The 19286-nt window shown below is 33.4% G+C and overlaps 2 protein-coding genes across 2 annotated transcripts; one reads left to right on the plus strand and one right to left on the minus strand.

Annotated features, from left to right (window-relative positions):
* Positions 1–6350: 6350 nt before the first annotated feature.
* Positions 6351–8910, minus strand: LOC125218548. Its single transcript, XM_048120232.1, has 2 exons — positions 7867–8910; positions 6351–7125 (listed from the first exon to the last, which is right to left on the minus strand). Exons 1-2 carry the CDS (start codon positions 8711–8713, stop codon positions 6632–6634), a joined length of 1341 nt encoding a protein of 446 aa, XP_047976189.1. The 5' UTR covers positions 8714–8910; the 3' UTR covers positions 6351–6631.
* A 1177-nt stretch (positions 8911–10087) lies between these two features.
* On the plus strand, positions 10088–11405 carry LOC125218627 (30S ribosomal protein S20, chloroplastic). Its single transcript, XM_048120338.1, has 3 exons — positions 10088–10285; positions 10372–10538; positions 11044–11405. Exons 1-3 carry the CDS (start codon positions 10141–10143, stop codon positions 11278–11280), a joined length of 549 nt encoding a protein of 182 aa, XP_047976295.1. The 5' UTR covers positions 10088–10140; the 3' UTR covers positions 11281–11405.
* The last annotated feature ends 7881 nt before the right edge of the window (positions 11406–19286 follow it).

A 19286-nucleotide genomic window follows, 5' to 3' on the forward strand; every position in this document is an offset into this window, starting at 1 on the left:
TGTTTCACAGTATTTTTTTGCAGTTAATGCAACTTTTGAAGGACCAAAGCAATAATATATTACCAACACAAATGCAATTTTGTACAAATGTACGTTATTGTCCTATTGAGCTAAAGCCCGTCAATTAACATTCGTGTTGTGACTTTACAATTTTTCTCAATTTTTATTTTCCGTTGTTATAATATTATGGATCTTTTCAAACAATTCTAAATTGAATTGCAATAAACAAAAGTTGCATTTTATAGTCAAAGCTTGTGGACTAGGAAATATATTCACACTGTCAATGCTTTCCTGATTGAGTCGTTGAATTATTATTTGTATATGTAATACAGTGAATGTACAAATAATTGCATCTTGAGCCACATGTCATTACATTGCATTCTATTATTCGCGAAGTGCATACATATATTTATTGAATGCACAAAGGATTGCATTCGATTCACAAATAACTGCATTGAATGATCAATCTTGCATCTTAAAATTCTACATAATTTTGCACAATAACTCGTCACAAATTACATCAATGTCATTGTACTTTCGCATTGTAAACCAAAAAAAGGATCATTATGCAACTAATAACCAAGTCTAGTAAACGGTAAAACATATCGTCCATTCAAAAACAATTTCAGCTAGCTTACAATACCGGACCAGTCTAGTCAAAACAAAATTGTATCCATCATAAACCGGCTAGCTCAAAAAATTGTGTCCATCATTTTCCCAACATCAATTTGCCCTTTCCTCTTCCCTTCCTCATAGCACCCATGGGTACGATGCATGATGTCCATCACCAGTGCGTTTGATCCCAAATAGCCGCGTTTTATGCTGATTTTCGTTGTAAAGTAGTATTGTAAAGACAACTCACTCTAAAGTATCTCAGTAATTAAGCACACTAGCAGATAGAATAAGCAAAACATTCAACAAATCAAGCAATGTCCACAATAGGTAATAATCAACTTGTCGTACCCAGAATAAGCATACTACAAGCCCTTCTCGTCTTCCTCATGGGGAAAAAGTTCCCGCGCATTCCATGTCCGATTCTTGAAGCGGAGGCGCCGAGCGAGAAATGCCCGTTCCGAATGCTTCTCCGATCCGGAAGTTCTCGCGAAGAGAATAAGATGGGATTGAGTTTCATGAGGGCAATTATGGTCAAAGGAGTTCCTAGTTCCTCAAACCATCGGAAGAAAGTAGAAAAACTCGAAAAATCTTCTAGTTCAAAGTAAGCAATCTTTTGTACTACAAAATAAGCAAACTTTCAGGGTAAAATTGTAAAAATTCTAAAACAAATTGAAAAAAAAGCACATGAGTCAGTCCATGACAGTAAGCAAGTTTCCGAATTCAGCAATGTATCTCAAAAATTAAGCACACTCTTGAATGAAATAAGCAAAGGATTGAACAAATTAAGCAATGTCCACAATAACCAATAATCAAGTTGTGGAACCAGAATAAGCATAGTTTAGCACAAAGTAATCAAACTGTTGTACGAAATAAGCAAATTTTAATAATAAAACTGCAGAATTGAGCAAATGATCAATCAAATTAAGATGCACAAATTAAGCATAGTGTCCAACAAATTAAGCAACATTTTGAATAGCTTATGCAAACTTTTCAATACACAATATTTCAAACAAAATAAGCACATTTAACAAGAAATGCAAAAATAAAAAAATAAAAAAAGTCAGCGGATAAAAAGTTGTAGGTATCAATTAACTAAATCGCACAAAATATGCAAATCATCGGTTGCAATAAGCAAAAAAAATACAGCATTAACCAAATACCACACACCAAGTTGAACAATCTACTTGAATTCTCGCAGAAATTTAAGCAACAACACCACAATATTAAGTGGATAACTAAATAAATTAAGCAATTAAACAACGCTACAAAAAAAAATACTCTTTTTTCACATGAAGTGAAGCAACAAACAGAAATTCAATGAACAAGAACCGAAACAAAGCAGGAAATTACCATTTCGCGAAGTTTCCCCGACATCAGGCGCAGGGGTGTTCGAAATTGCTGGTGGTCGGTAAATGGAAGAGATTCACGCTCTGTTCGCAAAAACGCGAATTTCTGCTTGCCGGAAATGTGGAAAACGGCAGGATTGGGTTAGGGTTTCGAATTGAGAAGGTGTTTTTTGAGGGTTTTTGAAGTGGAAAGCTGCAGAATTGAGAAATTAATGAATTGGAATGAGAGTGGAAATGTGTGATATTAGTTGAATGTGAGAAAAGATCGTGTATTGTTGATTGCAGAAATCCCGCGCATTCAATTTCGGAGAGTGGGTATAACATATGATCTGACTGATATACCCTTCAATGCAACTAAAATATTTCGAAATGCAACTTCAGTTAAGGCAATCATGACCCCACTTCTCTATATCTAACGGTTCATATAAGTAGGATGTTATAACTAGATAAGTATACATGGAGTGTAGTGCTCCCCTAGTGTTTCAATAACAAATCCAAGCTTATTAAGAATATTTATTTAGATTCCTCTGTTTCATCTAGGGACACAAATGGTGTAGTTGTTAATTCAAACCTTTTCATTTCCTCGCTCGAATTTTTAAATTTTGTGTAAAGTATTTTGAGATTTTTTTAATTGATTATCAAAAGTATTGGCATTGGAAGTTGGTTGTTGTTACATAATTATAATAGAATGCACAGCCTATAGAGTATAGATCCTCGTTTTAATCCCACAAATTCTGTTTTCTGAATGAATCACTAAAAATATATGACAAAAGTCATTATGTTTCTAAAATTTCTTCGAAATTATGAAAACTTTTCTAGCTATAATATTTACATGGCAACTTACATTTATGGCTCATTGCTTAAAGTAAAGATGTCGTTTTACGTGGCATAAGACATGTCAGAGAACATCTTTCGATATTGAACATAATCTAGAATATGGGGTTTTGCGGTACATTAGTGGTACAAATTATAAACTAATCAATAGTTTAATAGCATCACATAAAGTTAGATCCGAAATCCACGCATATTTTGGTGGTATTTTGGAGTAATATAGTAATTACTAAGTGTACACATTTTTTCGGAACGTTTATTTTCTTATAATAATGTTTCGGAAAACGTAAATATATTGTTTTTCGTATTTTCTTGTGAGAAGGAGAATATGTTGTTTACGGATTTGTGAGATATCTGCTACACAATATCTACGTATTGAGAATATAAAAATATCGATGAAAATGGGGAAAATGTTTTTTAATTGGATAGAGTAGTTATCGTATTTTTTGAACAATAGCAATACTCATGTCGGCAAGCATATAAAAATGAGAGGTTCACTTATTTTTCTTAATATTAAATGAGAAGAGCACCAATTGATTCTCACTCATGAAAGTAAAATGAAATTAAAAAAATAAATGATAGCCGTAAAACAATGTTGACATTGATGGCCCAATAATAATACAGAAGAAGCTAAGTTGCCAATTTCCTGCTCTATTTTGTGGACCATATATATATATATATATAGATAGATATTAATATGCCAAAGTCTGTATAGTAACAAATCTACTTCTAATTTCAAGTTCAAGAATGTGAATTTAAGTCATATATAGGGGTATCTAAAATAAAAATAATTTTAGAATAAAAATTAAGAATTTTATATATATAGTTCTTAGATAGTGAAGATCTATAATGAATTCATCACCTTATTGCATGTATAAATTTGCTGGAAATTATAAGCATTTTTTGGAAATCGAATCTAGGACCAGGAATTCATTCAAAAAGGTAATGAATCCACCGAATATCACTAGTAGTAATTTTTAATGAAAATGGTTTAAAGTTTATCATAAGATCTAATTTTTGGTACCTGAAAAAATCACGTCGTTCGAACATTAATTTTTTGTGTAAATCTATTTTTAAAAAGGTGTAAAACATTTTAGTATTTAAAAAATGTTGCTAAAAAGTCATGTCACATTCGCCCAAATAATAATAATCTCCTTACGAAAAAGATGAGACAGAAAGTCTTCATAAAGAAAAAAGATATTGAATTTGAAACGAACTAACATATTAAATGAATCTGGTTCGTCGACAAGTTGTACATATCCAAAGTTCTAATAATTTATTTGATGACCTGAATATTACCAAACACATTTCAAATTTTTATATTTTAAAATTAAATACTAGTAGCAGATTATTGCAGCAACAAGTTCAAATGAAAAACGACCATTAATTTTATCTTTTGTTTAAAATCAACAAAATGAAATATATTAAGGAGGGTGTGTTTAATGTCAACAAAATGAGATATGCTTAATCAAATCAAGTTTATTTAACAATAATATACGATCAAACTCAATAAATTTTGAATATTTAAATTTTGAAGACCTGGAATCGAAGTTAGAGACTGTCAGGATTGTCGGCGTCAGCAGTATTAGTTTGATATTGTCCGCTTTGGGTCAAGCCCGCACGGATTTGTTTTTGAGTCACTCCCAAAAGGCCTCAAACTAATTGGGATTAAACAAGAATTATATACACCTTCCAACTTCCTTCAAATGTTCGATGTGGGATAGGTTTGTACTAACAAGACAAATTCAAATGCTTAGAGTTTGAAGCTGATATTCTCTTTTTAATTTTACTATTTTTTCAATTATTTATTTTATTATTTTTCATATTTTTCTCTTTTCCAAACTCAAAAAAACTTACTAATTTTTAATCTTTATGCGTATATGGGATAAAAGATAAAATTGGGTAGGCCTATAAATTCGGGTACTCACGGGTACCCTCACCCGAAAATTCGGATACCCGAATCCGAAATCTCAAAAATATCATACCCAATACCCGACCCGTATGTGAATTCGGGTACCCTAATACCCGATGCGGGTATTCGAACCCAACTAATCGGTACCCATAAACCCGAAGTTATTATATTTCAAATTTATTCTTTTATATAAATTATATTGTAATGAGAATATAAATTATTAAAAATAAAAATAGTACTATAAAATAGACATTAGACAAATAGATACTATTTAATTTTAAAATAATTTTTTTTGGCATAAATTGAAACATAAAAGAGATTTAAATAATTTTAAGACATTAAATGAACATGTAAATGAAAAGGAGAAAGCATAACCATAGATTTTCAAAAGATAACAAGTAAGAACATAAATATTTATCACAAATACATAATTAATCGGGTTTAATCAGATATTAGTCGGGTACCCTAATACGAGTTTCGGATACCCTAAACCCGAAAAATCCTAACAACATTAACTACCCAAACTCGTACTCGAACCCATAATTTCAAATTTCGGGTACCCAAAATTCATCAGGTATTGGGTCGGAGTCGGGTAAACCCGAAACCCGTGGATTAAATTTGCATGCCTAAAATTGGGTGGCTAAAAATGAAATTTGAAGATGACAAAAGACAAAAAAAATGGAAAGGACAAAAAGAGGAGGCAATGTGTCTATCAGGAGAAGTTATGGAACTGCCGTCTTGCTAATTTGAGTCAACTTGGCAATTTAGATATGATGAGTGCGCAATAATTTTTTAGTCAACTCTACTATTAATTGCCATTTTTCTTCTGTTAAATGATTTCTTTATGAAATGGAGTATTACTTGTATTGTTGTTTTTTTTTATTTATATTGAATTGGGGAGGCCGAAAGGGTAGTGGAGATATTTAGACTTCCACATAATATATTATGCAATGTCTAATAAATAAAGAGGTGAATCGTGGTCCATAACATTAATTGATTGTAGTCCACAAAATATTTTACACCATAAAAGCATGAGATGAAAATGGAGGGACCATTAAAATATGATTTTTAAAATTTTTCTATCCTAATTTTTATTTAATGATAAATTTACAACCTAAGTAAACACACATTAATATACTGAAATCACTATCTTGTTTTCGTCAAAAACCAAAGGATAGAGTCTAATGTCATGTGTTACTATCTTGTTTTCTTTAAAAATTAAAAGATAAAGTCAAGTATGTATCATCTACGTATCTGTTATTATCTATCCCTATCCCCCACCTCTATGGATGGGGTACAATACATAAAATAATTATAGCATATATAAATAATATACAAACATAATTATCACATATAAATATTAATTTAAATTAAACATATCATGGATAAAATAATGCATCCATGTAATATTGAAAGCTACTATGGGCTATGGAAAGCAAACTAGTCCTTAATAAGCACACAAGTCCATATCATGGAGTGCTACTATATCAATTTAGAAATACTTATTACTCCTCCAGTCCTCCTTATGTAAAATTAATTAGTCCTGATTAAAAATCATATAGGTTACATCTAAACACTAGTCACAAATGAAAAACTGAATAGCAATTGAAGATAAATCCTAATAATTCATCTAGCTAAACACAAACTATATGGAATTCAAGTATTCAACAAATAATTGTCAGGTGTCTGTCATTTACAAGATCAAAACAAGATTTACAGTGACTAATAAATCCTCAAAAATATCAATCTAACCTTAGCTATTTATAGAACCTATAAAAAAAAAAGGGGGGAGGGTTAAGCACCCCATCAAATTTTCTCTCTTTATTTTTTAAAATTTTAAAATATGTCAAAAAATTTCTCCGCACCTCACCAAACTAATGGCTAACATTTTCTTGATGAGGTGAAGTTTGTGACACTGAAAAATGGGCTAGTGAATATTTGAAGAACTGTAGGGAGATCTTCCAGAACTTTCCAAGACAATCTCAAACAGATCACCCTCAGATTCTTGATCATATTCTTGCAAAGATTTGATGCTACTGACTGTGTTGTTGTTGCTCCTGGCTGCACTCCTCTGCATCCACAGTGAATCAATCCTCCCCATTGAGAAAAGCTCCTTGCTATCTTCATACCCTAGTGCAGGGGATGCCCCCATGAAGCAGGGGTTGGGACTCCGTTGCAGATTCGCGGGCCCGAAACTAAAAGGGCTCTGCCCTAGGTTCACCAGAACCACGGTGTCCCCATTGGCTGCCATGGTTGGGTAGAGGGGGGTGCAGTAGTCCTCGGTCTTGCAGTGGACTTCGTGGACTACTTTTGAGTCGACCGTGAAGAAAACCTTCCTCTGCCCCGGATTGTAGCCACATCCGACCACCTTGTCCTTCCTCCCCCAGTTGCCGGCCTCAGACTCTGCCACGAGTTTCGTTCCTGTATCGAGCCGAACATACATTGGAGATGAGAGGTGATATAAATAATTGATCATGGTGAAATACACATTGAAGTTTAGCATGCTTCATATTTGATTGTCACATTTGGTGGGAACTTGGAACTCGAATTGAAGAAATATGGGATTAGATTGAAGGGGGGCCTCCAAATTAAATACCTTGATAATGGTCAATCAAGAGCTTGAGTCAGGTCTTTAGCCTAAACACAATAACCTATAATCTCAATTGATATATTTATTCTAATTCTTGAAATCTCATTTTGTTTCACGCATAATAACAAGAGGCAACTTGCAGAAAATAAAAACCCATGAAGTTCAGTCAAATTATGGTTTGTCTCCATCTTAAAATATTAATCATAAAAATCATGAATTTTAAATGTGTTCACTATTGGTAAAAAAGTCCAGTTACCTATGTGCAATAAATTGTTAAATCCGTGCAATATATTGTTGCAATCTAGTCACCAATGTTTTCAACAATGCCATTGTCTTCACGACATCCTTTAACTCATTAGTGATGATGTCCACGTCTACAATTACATAAAAAGAATTCATCGTTTGATTTAAACTTGATGATTTTTTCAGTTATATTTCAAATTTGAGCATACTTAAACTATTTTTCTTTCAATATAGGCCGTATAAACATTTGCACATTCTCATTTTCAGAAAAAAGCACGGATTCTATGTTATATGCCTTGAAAAAAAGGTAATCGAGAGAGAGATTTTACCATCTAGAGAGAGAGAGCCGGTGGAATTGAAGGCAATGGAAGTCGGAAAAGTGCCGGGAAATCTAAACGGAAGAGGATTGACCCCTGTGAGCCCCACACACAGCAAAACACCTTCAGTTTTGGCGTCGTTTTTTCCAATTATACCCTCCTCGCCCTTCCTCCTCCTCTGGCTATGGCTGCTCGCGCCACCATTCAACGAGCCCGGACTGTTTTTCGCATTGAAATCCTCGTCGATCAGCTTAACCTTATCATCCCCTTCCGATCCCCCTCTCCTCTCCCTCCCAGCCTGCTGTTCCCGCGCGCCGCACGCCACCACCGTCACCTCGAAATACGCCTCCTGCGGGAACGACGAATTCCCCAAATTCGGCCCCGGCAGCGGCAGCGCCGCCCTCACCACCGCAATCGACGATCCCGCCGGATTCAGCCGAATTTTCTGCACAAAATCAGCCGATCCCTCGCAGACCTCCCACCCGACCTCGACGCCGCCGTTGCCGCACGCGCCGAGCAGCGACTTCACCGACGGAGACGATTTCACCACCGCGGCGAAGGCGAATCGCGACCAGCCGTTCTCGACGGCGTCGGTGACGAGAGAGGGGTGCTCCGACCAGCTGAACGCGCCGCCGCGCCGGAAGAGGTAATTGTTGGCCTTCCCCGCCGCGTCGAGGTGGTGGTGGTGAGGGCTGACTTGGTGAAGCCTGGCTATGCCGTTTTGCAGATTTTGACCTCTCTCAGCTTGATCGTTACGACGCTTTCTGAATCGACTCCATCGTTGAATTATTAAGAATAACAGGAGCGCTACGAATGCTGTAGAGACTGCTATGAGAGCTATGTGTAGCCATCCGATCATCTCGAAGTTCTTCACAGAAAATGAACTGAATTCAATTGATTCGATTCTTCAGTCGCAGATGATTTTGTTTTGGCTTTGATTGAACGCTAGAGCGCGGACTAGGAACGCTTCAACTCAATTCAACAATGAGTCTAGAGAGAGAAAGGAGAAGTAGAATAAATTATGGAAATATGCAAAGGTGGAAATCTTTGTTGTTATGCTGGAAAATGGAAATGGCTTTTATGTTTGTTTGCCTCTCAGAAATTAGGAAAATAAAAGGGAAATTGGTCCCTAATATCATGAACTTTGCCCAGATTTTGGTTTTTTTCATGAATTTTTAAATTAGTACCATAAATCATGAACTTTCAGATTGGTTTGGTATTTCCCCGATAATCCAAGATTTTTTAGGAAATTCCCTAAAATGTGTTCCTAGCGTTTGTGAAAGAGAGAAACAAGGTTTTGTGTTTTAATTTTTGTAGCGTAGCGTCACAGATGTGTGTTTCTAATTAAATTCTTTATGTTTTTATTAAATTTATTTTGTTTTCTTTATTTTTAGAGTCTTGTTTTGTCAAATAAAAGTAGTATTGTGTTTAATATTCTAAATAGTTATGCCAACATGACATGCCATGCCACTTATAAGAATGCTACTAAATAGGATTCAAAATGCTATATAAATTAGCCGGATTTTACACTTGATTCGCCGTGGGAAATACCAAACCAATCTGAAAGTTCATGATTTATGATACTAATTTGAAAGTTCATGGGAGAAACCACAATCTGAGCAAAGTTTATGATATTAGGGACCAATTTCCCAAAATAAAATGAGTAATCTTATTCTTCAAAATTGATAAATCAGCAATATTCGAAGAATTCGATTATTAAATTACCTTATTTTCTTAATATTGAATAAAACACATCAATTTTCATCTCTTTCACTCAGACACGACCTACATTTCTTTATCGACCATCCTACTTAATTAATGTCATAATCTGCATACAACACAGACATTTATTATATAGTCAATTCATTAATTAAAAGATAAGTTAAATTTGAAACTTCAATTTTTTTTTTCAAATATTAAAAATGGAATAGAATGTGAGAATGCGAATACTACTATTATTTGCTTTGCTGATGTGTATATATGTGGGTGATTATGGTTGGATAATTTTGTAGAGTCGTATTTTTATATTGGATTTGGATGGTATTGATTTTGTCAACCGAGTCCATTTTTATATCCAGCACATCTTTAACAATTTATTTATTCATATTGGGACAAAAGGATCAGTATAAAATCGAAGCCCAACATCAATAATTAAGCGAATTGGTTGGGCCGAGCCCAATAACCTTAGAATCAGATGAGAAACCTCATCTTCTTCTTCAAGAGATTTATCCTCTTCTCTCTTTATCTAATCCACAAACATCTTCACACGCGCAATCTCACCTTGGAATGGCTGCATCCATGGCGCATTGCGTTTCCTGCTACGGACTAACGGCCAAGCTGAATACGCTCAACCTCTCTACCGCTCCAAATGCTGCATTCAAGCCACTCAGCTTCTCGTCCAACACTTGTACCCTCAGTCTTTTCTCAAGAGGTGAGAGGTGAAGCACAGAATTCATGTTTTCCTCTCAATATATTGTCGAATCGTCTTTGATTTCCTTTTTCCTTTGATGAAATTAGGTTTGGTGTCGGTCTGCCCGGTGCAATTGAGCCCTAAACGGCGCTCGATTGTGTGCGAAGTGGGGACGAAGAAGGCGGATTCGGCGGCAAAGAGGGCTCGCCAAGCGGAGAAGAGGCGAATTTACCACAAGGCTAAGAAATCCGAAGTTAGGACCAGGATGAAGAAGGTTAGGTTACACTATCTCAATTCACCCCCTTCAATATCTGCTAATTGCTGTCTTGCCATATCTATGATGTGATTCTACTTGCTATGGTGGAATTTACACAAGTGCTGAGTTTTTTCAGCTAATTTCGACTAAATTAGGATATAACCTTGAGATGACTCAAAATTTGAATATTAGCTCAATTAGAATGTAATATAGAGCACAGCCACATCTATGCTTCAGAACTATTTATTGAAATTGAAACTGAAGGTAGAGGAATTGGTTTGTGGAATATGTTGGTTGTGGTCTCATGAGTTGAAGTTACAGGATGAGTATGTACTTTTGAGTTCGTTAGCCGAACCTTTTCATGGTATTGTTTTCGTAGTTTTGATGGTTATTACGTAATTTAAATGGTGGCGTTATCGTGTTCATGCTTAGTGTTTTGCTTATTTCTGCAATAAATTGCATTAGTTAGTTGACTTGGTTTTGGCAAATGTGGTTGTGATGTTGCTGATGCAAATCCTATTAGGTTCTTGAAGCACTTGAAGTTCTGGTGAAGAAGCAAGGGGTTGAGGCCGAGGAAATTCTCCCAATTGAGAAGTTGATCGCTGAAGCATACTCCGCAATTGATAAAGCTGTGAAAGCAGGAACCCTCCACCGGAATACTGGGGCAAGGAGAAAGTCCCGGCTTGCTAGGAGGAAGAAGGCGGTTGAGATCCACCATGGCTGGTACACGCCTTCTCCGTCTGAAGCCACAACGGTGTAATGTCCATTCCTTGTTTAGTTAATTTGTTGTATATCTCCAGCACGAAACAGTAGGTGAACTTTTCTCTGTTCTGCACTGCCTGTGTCTGATATGTGATTTAATATTAATTCCACCATTGTCACTCACGAGAAAATGAAAGTTTTGTAGTACTAATAATCTTTCCAAAGGATAAAAAAGATGAGCTAAATTTATCCATGCCTGTGTTAATTATTATACATGAATAAAATGAAATATAGTAGGAGTAGTACTATATCATTAATAATACTTAGGCAGGCTTTTTGGGCCTTTGGTCCGATTATGTTCCTGGCCTATTGTTTAAAGCTGAACCCAGTCCTAACTTGGGTAGGCTGACCTGCCCATTGGATCATACTCTATTTTAAACTTTTACATGCTCTATTTTATATGTAGGCAAATTTGAGAGCTCAAACTAATGTTTATAAATATAACAAGAATCATGCGATCTTCAATTTAGTTTTAGGGCTTGGCCCGATAACCGGATGAGGTTGGACTGGGTTTTGAATCTACGGCTACAATTTATCGATGGATTTACTGACCGATATTTAGAAGGATTTTGAGTTGGTAATATATCGGACAGATTTAGCAAAGTACCTCGGCTCGAAACATATACAACTAATTTTCCGGCGAATTTATCGATGGACTTGTCCGCCCAAAACAATCGGGCTTGTATAGATATGGATACTCAATATTATTGAGAGGAACGAAAGATAAGGAAAGAATATTGCAAAAGCAATGGATTCTTTTCTTGATTAAAACTCCAAAAGAGAGGAGTGGTGAGGTGAATAACTGGAAAAGGAGAAATGGACAAAAGTCAAAAGAAAATACACATATTTGAATAAATTAATTGCGACCGACCAAGAAAATCCTAGTCGCCTACCCACATGCTAGATGAGTTGTAAAATATTCCTCGGATTATTTTTCATTAATTAGCACTCTTTGGAGATAATCTTGTTTTAATTCTTCACATTTGGATCTATATTATATAGATTTTCTATGATTATATTTTTTGAAGTTTGTTTTAATATGAAGTCAAACTCTTTTAAAGATAAACTTAAATATCATTAGAAAAGGAAAAACCAAAGTTGGGTGACGTTTGATTGATTAAATCTAAATGTTGAGTTAAACTCTACTAGCTAGCCTTTTGACACGTTCAACCGAAAGCACAATTCACATAATTATATAAATAAATAAAAGAAAATTTGTAAAATGTTGCGTATGCAAAAAAGAATATACATTTGCAATATTGAATGAAGCAAGCATGTAAGAAAATCTCGTCATATAATGTTGTACATGCATATTTGTTCGTGAACATGTGCTTCAAGAATAAAATTGAAGTTAGATGCTTAGGGCATGCCTAAAACAGAAATCTTTAGATATGCACATGATATGTCCCTTGTGTGTGTGTGATTGTGTGTGTGAGAGAGAGGAAGATTAAATTAATTAAAGTACCAAAATCAGATTTTTGCATAAGTGGAGGACCACGTGGACATCATTGCAAGATCTTAATTCCTAAATTCCTTTTATTTGGGCACATTAGCTTTGAGATTGAGGGTCCAACATTTCTTATTTTGATAATAATGAATAATAATAATAATAATAATAATAATAATAATAATAATAATAATAATTCACACAATTTATATATTACTAACTTATAAACTTCAATTTATATAGTGAATACTAGTGGTTAATTATCTTAAAAGTAAACTACTAATAAATTAAAATTAAAGAAACGAGTTACTCATCTTTTAATAATGCACTAAAATAATCAAACTGGAATAAGAAAATATAAAACACAATAATATAATATTCACCACAACATTTTCCAAGTAAAGTATGCAAGAACACTCCACAATCCAAGAATTGATGCACTGATTAGCGTAACTGCGGTATTGATCGATGCAAACAAAAAGTATAATTAATTAAGAATAGATCGATCTCATAATCCCAGCTAATTATGATAGTAAGAATGATTTAATTTAGTTTAGTAGTACTAAGATAATGGATGTGGGGTTGATAGAGTAAAAGTAGACAGAAAGAGAGATAAGAATAATGTTAGTAGAGAAAGAAATGTGGGAGCATGTGATCTAAAGGAAATAAGGAAAAAGATGGATTTAGGAATAAAGTAGTGACCAAATACAAACTTAGATGATGAAGAAAAAAAATAAAGCAAATGGCATTGGATAGTGAAGAATTTTTTAGTCCCACAACCATGTGATTTTGTCCTCATCATTCTCTAGTTTCATGGATATTAATTATTTCTAACATAACAATTCGATTTAATCATACAAGGTTATTAGGTGACATGCATATTATTGACATTATGCAAAATTAATAACAACATATGGGGAGCTAAGTCCATTGTCCAATAATATAAGAAAAGTATCCAAGTAAAGAGTCAACATCAAATAAGATGAAATGAAAATGAGATAAACTCCAGAAATTCGGCTATCACACAAAACCTTAAGCTTTACGCATTTAATGAATAAGAAATAAAACTTAGAGAAATTAAATCACCAACTTTCAACCGCAATTAAATTCTTAAATGGCATTCATCATCTAACTAAATTCAGTCATATCCCATCTAATTCTAACCAACAAAATCAGACTTTTGCCCAACCTCTCAAAAAAATGCCAAGTAATGATACTATTATAATTCATTGATTCTTGATGGGCATAAACCACCAAAAATTATTTGTCTTTCTAACCACAATTTAGATAGCTAAGTTGTAACCTGCAAATTAATTTCGAGAAAGCTAATACTCATGGATTTGGGGTTAATTCTTGACTGGGTGCATTTTTTTTGCTTTTCCAAATATGGTGCTTATGTTGATGAGGGACCAATAATGATCTAAGTAAATTAATTAATTATATTAGCTAGGGTTGGAGTAGGCAATAGAGTTGTCAATTTTTGGCTAGGTCTATTATGTTTAGAGTGTTCCCCAATTACACTAATATCTAAATACTATAAGTTATAATTGCATAGTACTTAGCGCTAGTCATACAATTTCCGATTATAAAAAATGGAGACTGACTATGAATGAATCTAGATATTTTTTGATACTACTATAAAATTCAATCATACATGAAGAGTGATCATACATGTATTGATGTATATAGATATTGTAGTTAATTATATCCTCATGAAGAAACATCTATGTGAAGCAAGCAAGAAATATAATCTAACTACCAATGATTGACAAACTATGATCTTGAAGGCATGTAACTAATCAACCAAGTGAAGTGGGGACTCATGAGGTTTGTGGTGAGATTTTATTTACTACACCAAATTAAACTAAAACAATGGGATTAATGGAAAATACAAAGGATTATAATTAGTTAGGTCAAGAAATATGAGTTGGAAAATTTTGAGAAAATTGTGAGTGAAGTAGTTCAAGAATTAGTGCAAAAGAATTCTGGTGTGGGTTGTGACAGTTTTCTTAACTTGTAGTCCAACGTTGCAGTCGTAAAAACAATAAAATATTGATTCATATATTGACATTTATGGAACATTTCTTTTTGATTTGGGTTCAAGTCATGAATTTCATCTTCTTTTTTTGAGTTCAAAGCAATGTCATTGATTTAGTGGTTCTAGTTTTAGTTCACACTAGATAGCACTAGTATCTAGCTCCATTATGTCGCTTCCATGAGTTTCTATTTATTAACATTAAAAAAATAATGTAATATCGAAGGTACATGCAATTTTAATATGGAAAAAGATATAGTAATTTGGATTTCCCTTTTTTTGTAGGGAATAAGTTGAACCAAATCAAAGGAAGTATAGGAAGATGATAATAATATATAAAAAAGTGGTGCAATGATCCAAAGATAATTAAATTAATCATAAAAGACATAGGCTAAAAAAAATGCATTTTCCCTAAAGAAAATATGGTGAATCTATACCGATTATAAAAGATACTTGTTTTCACAAAATTTGATTTGCCTAGTATTTGTGAGTTGTCTATTTTGGAACTATCTCAAAATGAGAATTTGAGAACTATTGTCGGAAGTACAAAATATATCAAATGGTAACATAAAATATATAATTAGTTGGAGCAACTGATATGTTTTGTATAATGATTGTTCAGAAGTTATTATTTTAAGATAGTTCTGAAATAATCCATCTCCTATATTTTATTTAAGAATAATAATGTAATTTGATAGTATAAAAAATTGAATTTGTCTGTTTTCTCCATAGTCTCAAATAAATGAATAAAAAAACAAATAACACTGTGATTATAACGTAATTAGTAAAATTAATCCTATTAGAATAAAAATAAATGTATAAAACAAACACAAATAATGCTAACATGGAGTAAACAATAGACATTGTTTATGAATGATGCTTAGAATATGTATATAATAACAATTTTATATGATGAGAAATGATACGCCTTCTATCCAAAAAAAATAGTCTTATTTGTGGTTGACACGGATTTTAATAAAAAGAGTAGAGAGATAGAGAGAGAAAAAACTTTTTATTTTTAGAAATGAGACTATTTTTTAAAATAAAATGATAAAATGAGTTTTTTTTTTGGACGGATGAAGTATATTACATACCTTATGTAAGCACCACTATTTCAATGTTCAATGTTGATTCTAAATATATAAAACAAATAAACAACGCTAAAAGTGCATTGAACGAGAGTGTTGCTTTTAGTACCAACATATAATTTCCTTCTATTGATAAATTCATATATAAAAACAAATAAATTTTAATTAATTGTTACCTTTTAGTACCACAAGTTTTTTAGAATATATGCTCCCAAACACTAGGTCAAGACTGGATATAAACGGAGACAATTTATAGGGAAGAAAATAGCAATAAATTATTGTTTGGTTTCAATTAAAATGTAGTAAAAACGAAAACAAGAGAAAATAAAATAGTACTAGTATAGATTATGAGCAATATATTTATATCATCATAATCATGCAATGGACCAGTGTTTCTAATCGTTTGACATAAAATAGAACAGAGTCAGTGGACCACTCTATTATTGCAATACTCTTCATATTCACTTATTTGTAGCTAATATTTTTATTGAATTTTGCACTTTATGAAATAGACATTACACATGTAAATCTGAAAATTGATCTGAATCATGAATTAATTACGCGTTCTTTCCTTTTAGATTAGTTTTGGCTCTCATTGATCCTGTATGATAAATCCTTTGTGGAAAAGAAAAGGAAAACAAAGTTGCAAGACAATAGGAGAATATATTCACGACATCATCCACAATGGATGCTCTAGTGGAAGCCCTAGTGGATGTCCTAGTGATTGCCATATCAGCACATCCTATTTTTCTGCAAATGTGAAGTCCTAGTGAAACCCTATCTATTATCCATTTTTCATTTCAATTTTTTAATATTATTTTTTTAATTTTGTTTTTAATTACTACAATACCAAAATATATTATATTAAACACCACAAATGCAAAAAAAAAAAAAAAAAAAAAAAAAAAAAAAAAAAAAAAAAAACTACATTACTTAATTAAAAAAAAAAACTACATCATATAGCTAAAAAAAAACTACTATTAGACCATCTCCAACCATACTCCATAAATGAGTTTTGGTGTAGAAATCTTCTTCAACAATACACCAAACTCAAACTCATTTTTGGTATTTTTTGTGAAACAACACCAAATATGGTGTTACTGCAAAAATTTTGTGAGACAAAAGCCCAAAAATGGTGTAAATTTTGAATTTGGTGTAAATGGTTGGAGTAAAACTACTTTTTGGTGTGTTGTATACTCAAAAATGAGTTTGAGTTTGGTGTAAATGGTTGGAGATGGTCTTAGTATGTCTTGAATCCGTATAGTTTGCCGCTAGACGAACGGGGGTCTCGCTGTATTAGAACTTAATTTTGTATTGGGTTTAATTAGGGTTTCAAGAATAAAAAAAAAATGCAAAAAATGTATTATGGATCAGGCTCGGGCGCTTACCTCCAGTGGATGCCCGATCGGGCTCGAGATCGGGACGACCGATCTCTCGGTCGTCGTCGGACGCGCCCGACGCCTGCAGTGGGTGCCCGACGACGCCCGAGCCCGATCTCAGGCGATCGAGCGTGAGATCGAGCACCCATTGTGGATGCTCTATCTAAGACTAACCTTGTGAAGCCCAGCCGATCGAGCGTGAGATGGAGCACCCATTGTGGATGCTCTATCTAAGACTAACCTTGTGAAGCCCAGCCAACCATAAAGAGGAATTATGAGTGAGATTTTAGTTGTTATTAGTAAAAAATAAAATTGAAGTCTAGATTATGTGTGATTTGTTAAATAATCAAATCAAATCAAACATGTCTCATGAAGATAATATCGTTGGATTGCTATTGGCATTAACGAACGTGTTTGATGTGGTGGATTGGAATATATTTAGGCAATCATGTAGTAATAATACTGTCGTGGATTTGAAATGCAATATTCCAAAAATATATGGAGACTTTAAAAAAAAAAATTATAGTATTTCACAATACAGCTTGATCAAATTCATATTGTACTGTATATATCCACAAACGCTGCACCGACCAACGACTAGCCGTTGATATTTGATTAATTAAATCCACATTATATTAGTATATAAAAAAATGCTTCAATTAAATAATCTCAAATATGGAGTATTAGATAAAAAAAATTCATATAGTCACTAGCTAGTGAATTCCAATAATAGAATGAAATAATATAATTATGTGGCATACAAAATGTTCCTTAGTATTAATTATTATTTTAAATAAATCTTGAAGACAATACTTGTACGGATATAGGAGTCAGGAGATAGTATAACAAAAAAAATATAGCGTGTGACATAATTTGGAGGTGAGCTAGCATTTTTCCAATTATATGTATCATTAATCTATTTTATTTTCTCATTTATCTTGAAAAAGAAGACAAGCATATTCACACATGCATGAAAAGACTTTTAGGGTGGAAGCCACACATTCGATAAGCCAACAAGAAGTTTGGCAAGATCATGTAATGTACTTTCTCGAACAAAATTAAACTCGGAATTTATATTTCAAATAATCAATATTTGAAAATAACCATGACTAGAAATTAATAGAAAATCCATGAATAGAAATTAATAGAAAATCCACGGAGATAAACAACAATTAAACCATAGCCCAAACTATGTCATCATCCATTTTCGAGAATTGAATGTGTCATATGTTGGCAACGGTCGGTAACTCCTAGCGATTTCAAAAGTGAAGATGATTTTGCCAATTCACTAATTGGTACCTACACTGTCATACCAGAGGCGGCCAACGACTAGCACAGATCCATGATGAGAAACGGCGAACACGGAGACAATCAAAGAAGAAAATATCATACATGCAACACACAAAAACAAGCAACAAAAGTACACGGACAATTGAATAAGTGCTAATGTAACAAGAAATTAAAATCCACAAATAAAATGAATTATTTTTATGATGAATGTTAAAAATGAAGTGCCACGTAACTTTTTTGGGGGGTGGTGGTGGGTAGGGTGGGTTAGGTGGGTCCATAGGAGGAAGCCATGTGAGGTAGGAGACCACCAAGGCTGGCTATGTGGGTCTCTGCCCCTTTACTGCACCCCAACCACTATCCCTTTCTTTCTCTCTATTTTTCCTCTTTTCTTCAGCCTTTTTGCTAAACTCCAAATGAATAAATTCTAGTAACTCACATTAACGCATATACCCATCTTTTCTCCTTTCTTACCTTGTTGAGAAAATTATTATTAACTTCTATTCAAGTTATGATTACACATACAAGCTTACTCATCAGAACATCTTTTAGTGCTATATATTTTTATGGGAAAAATACTTATTCCAATAGTACTATTTTTATTAGAAAATGCCATACACATGACACTAAAACAGTCTAATCAAAATTTCGTTAAATCAATAATTTGACTGTTTAAGTACACAATTTTTAATAATGAGTATTAACTCATGTAATTTTCTCAAAAGAAATAAATGGGTTTGTTAATGATAGAATATTTTTACAGCAGGA

This window comes from Salvia hispanica, chromosome 4 (genome assembly GCF_023119035.1).
Source record: "Salvia hispanica cultivar TCC Black 2014 chromosome 4, UniMelb_Shisp_WGS_1.0, whole genome shotgun sequence".
In the NCBI taxonomy this organism is placed as follows: domain Eukaryota; kingdom Viridiplantae; phylum Streptophyta; class Magnoliopsida; order Lamiales; family Lamiaceae; genus Salvia; species Salvia hispanica.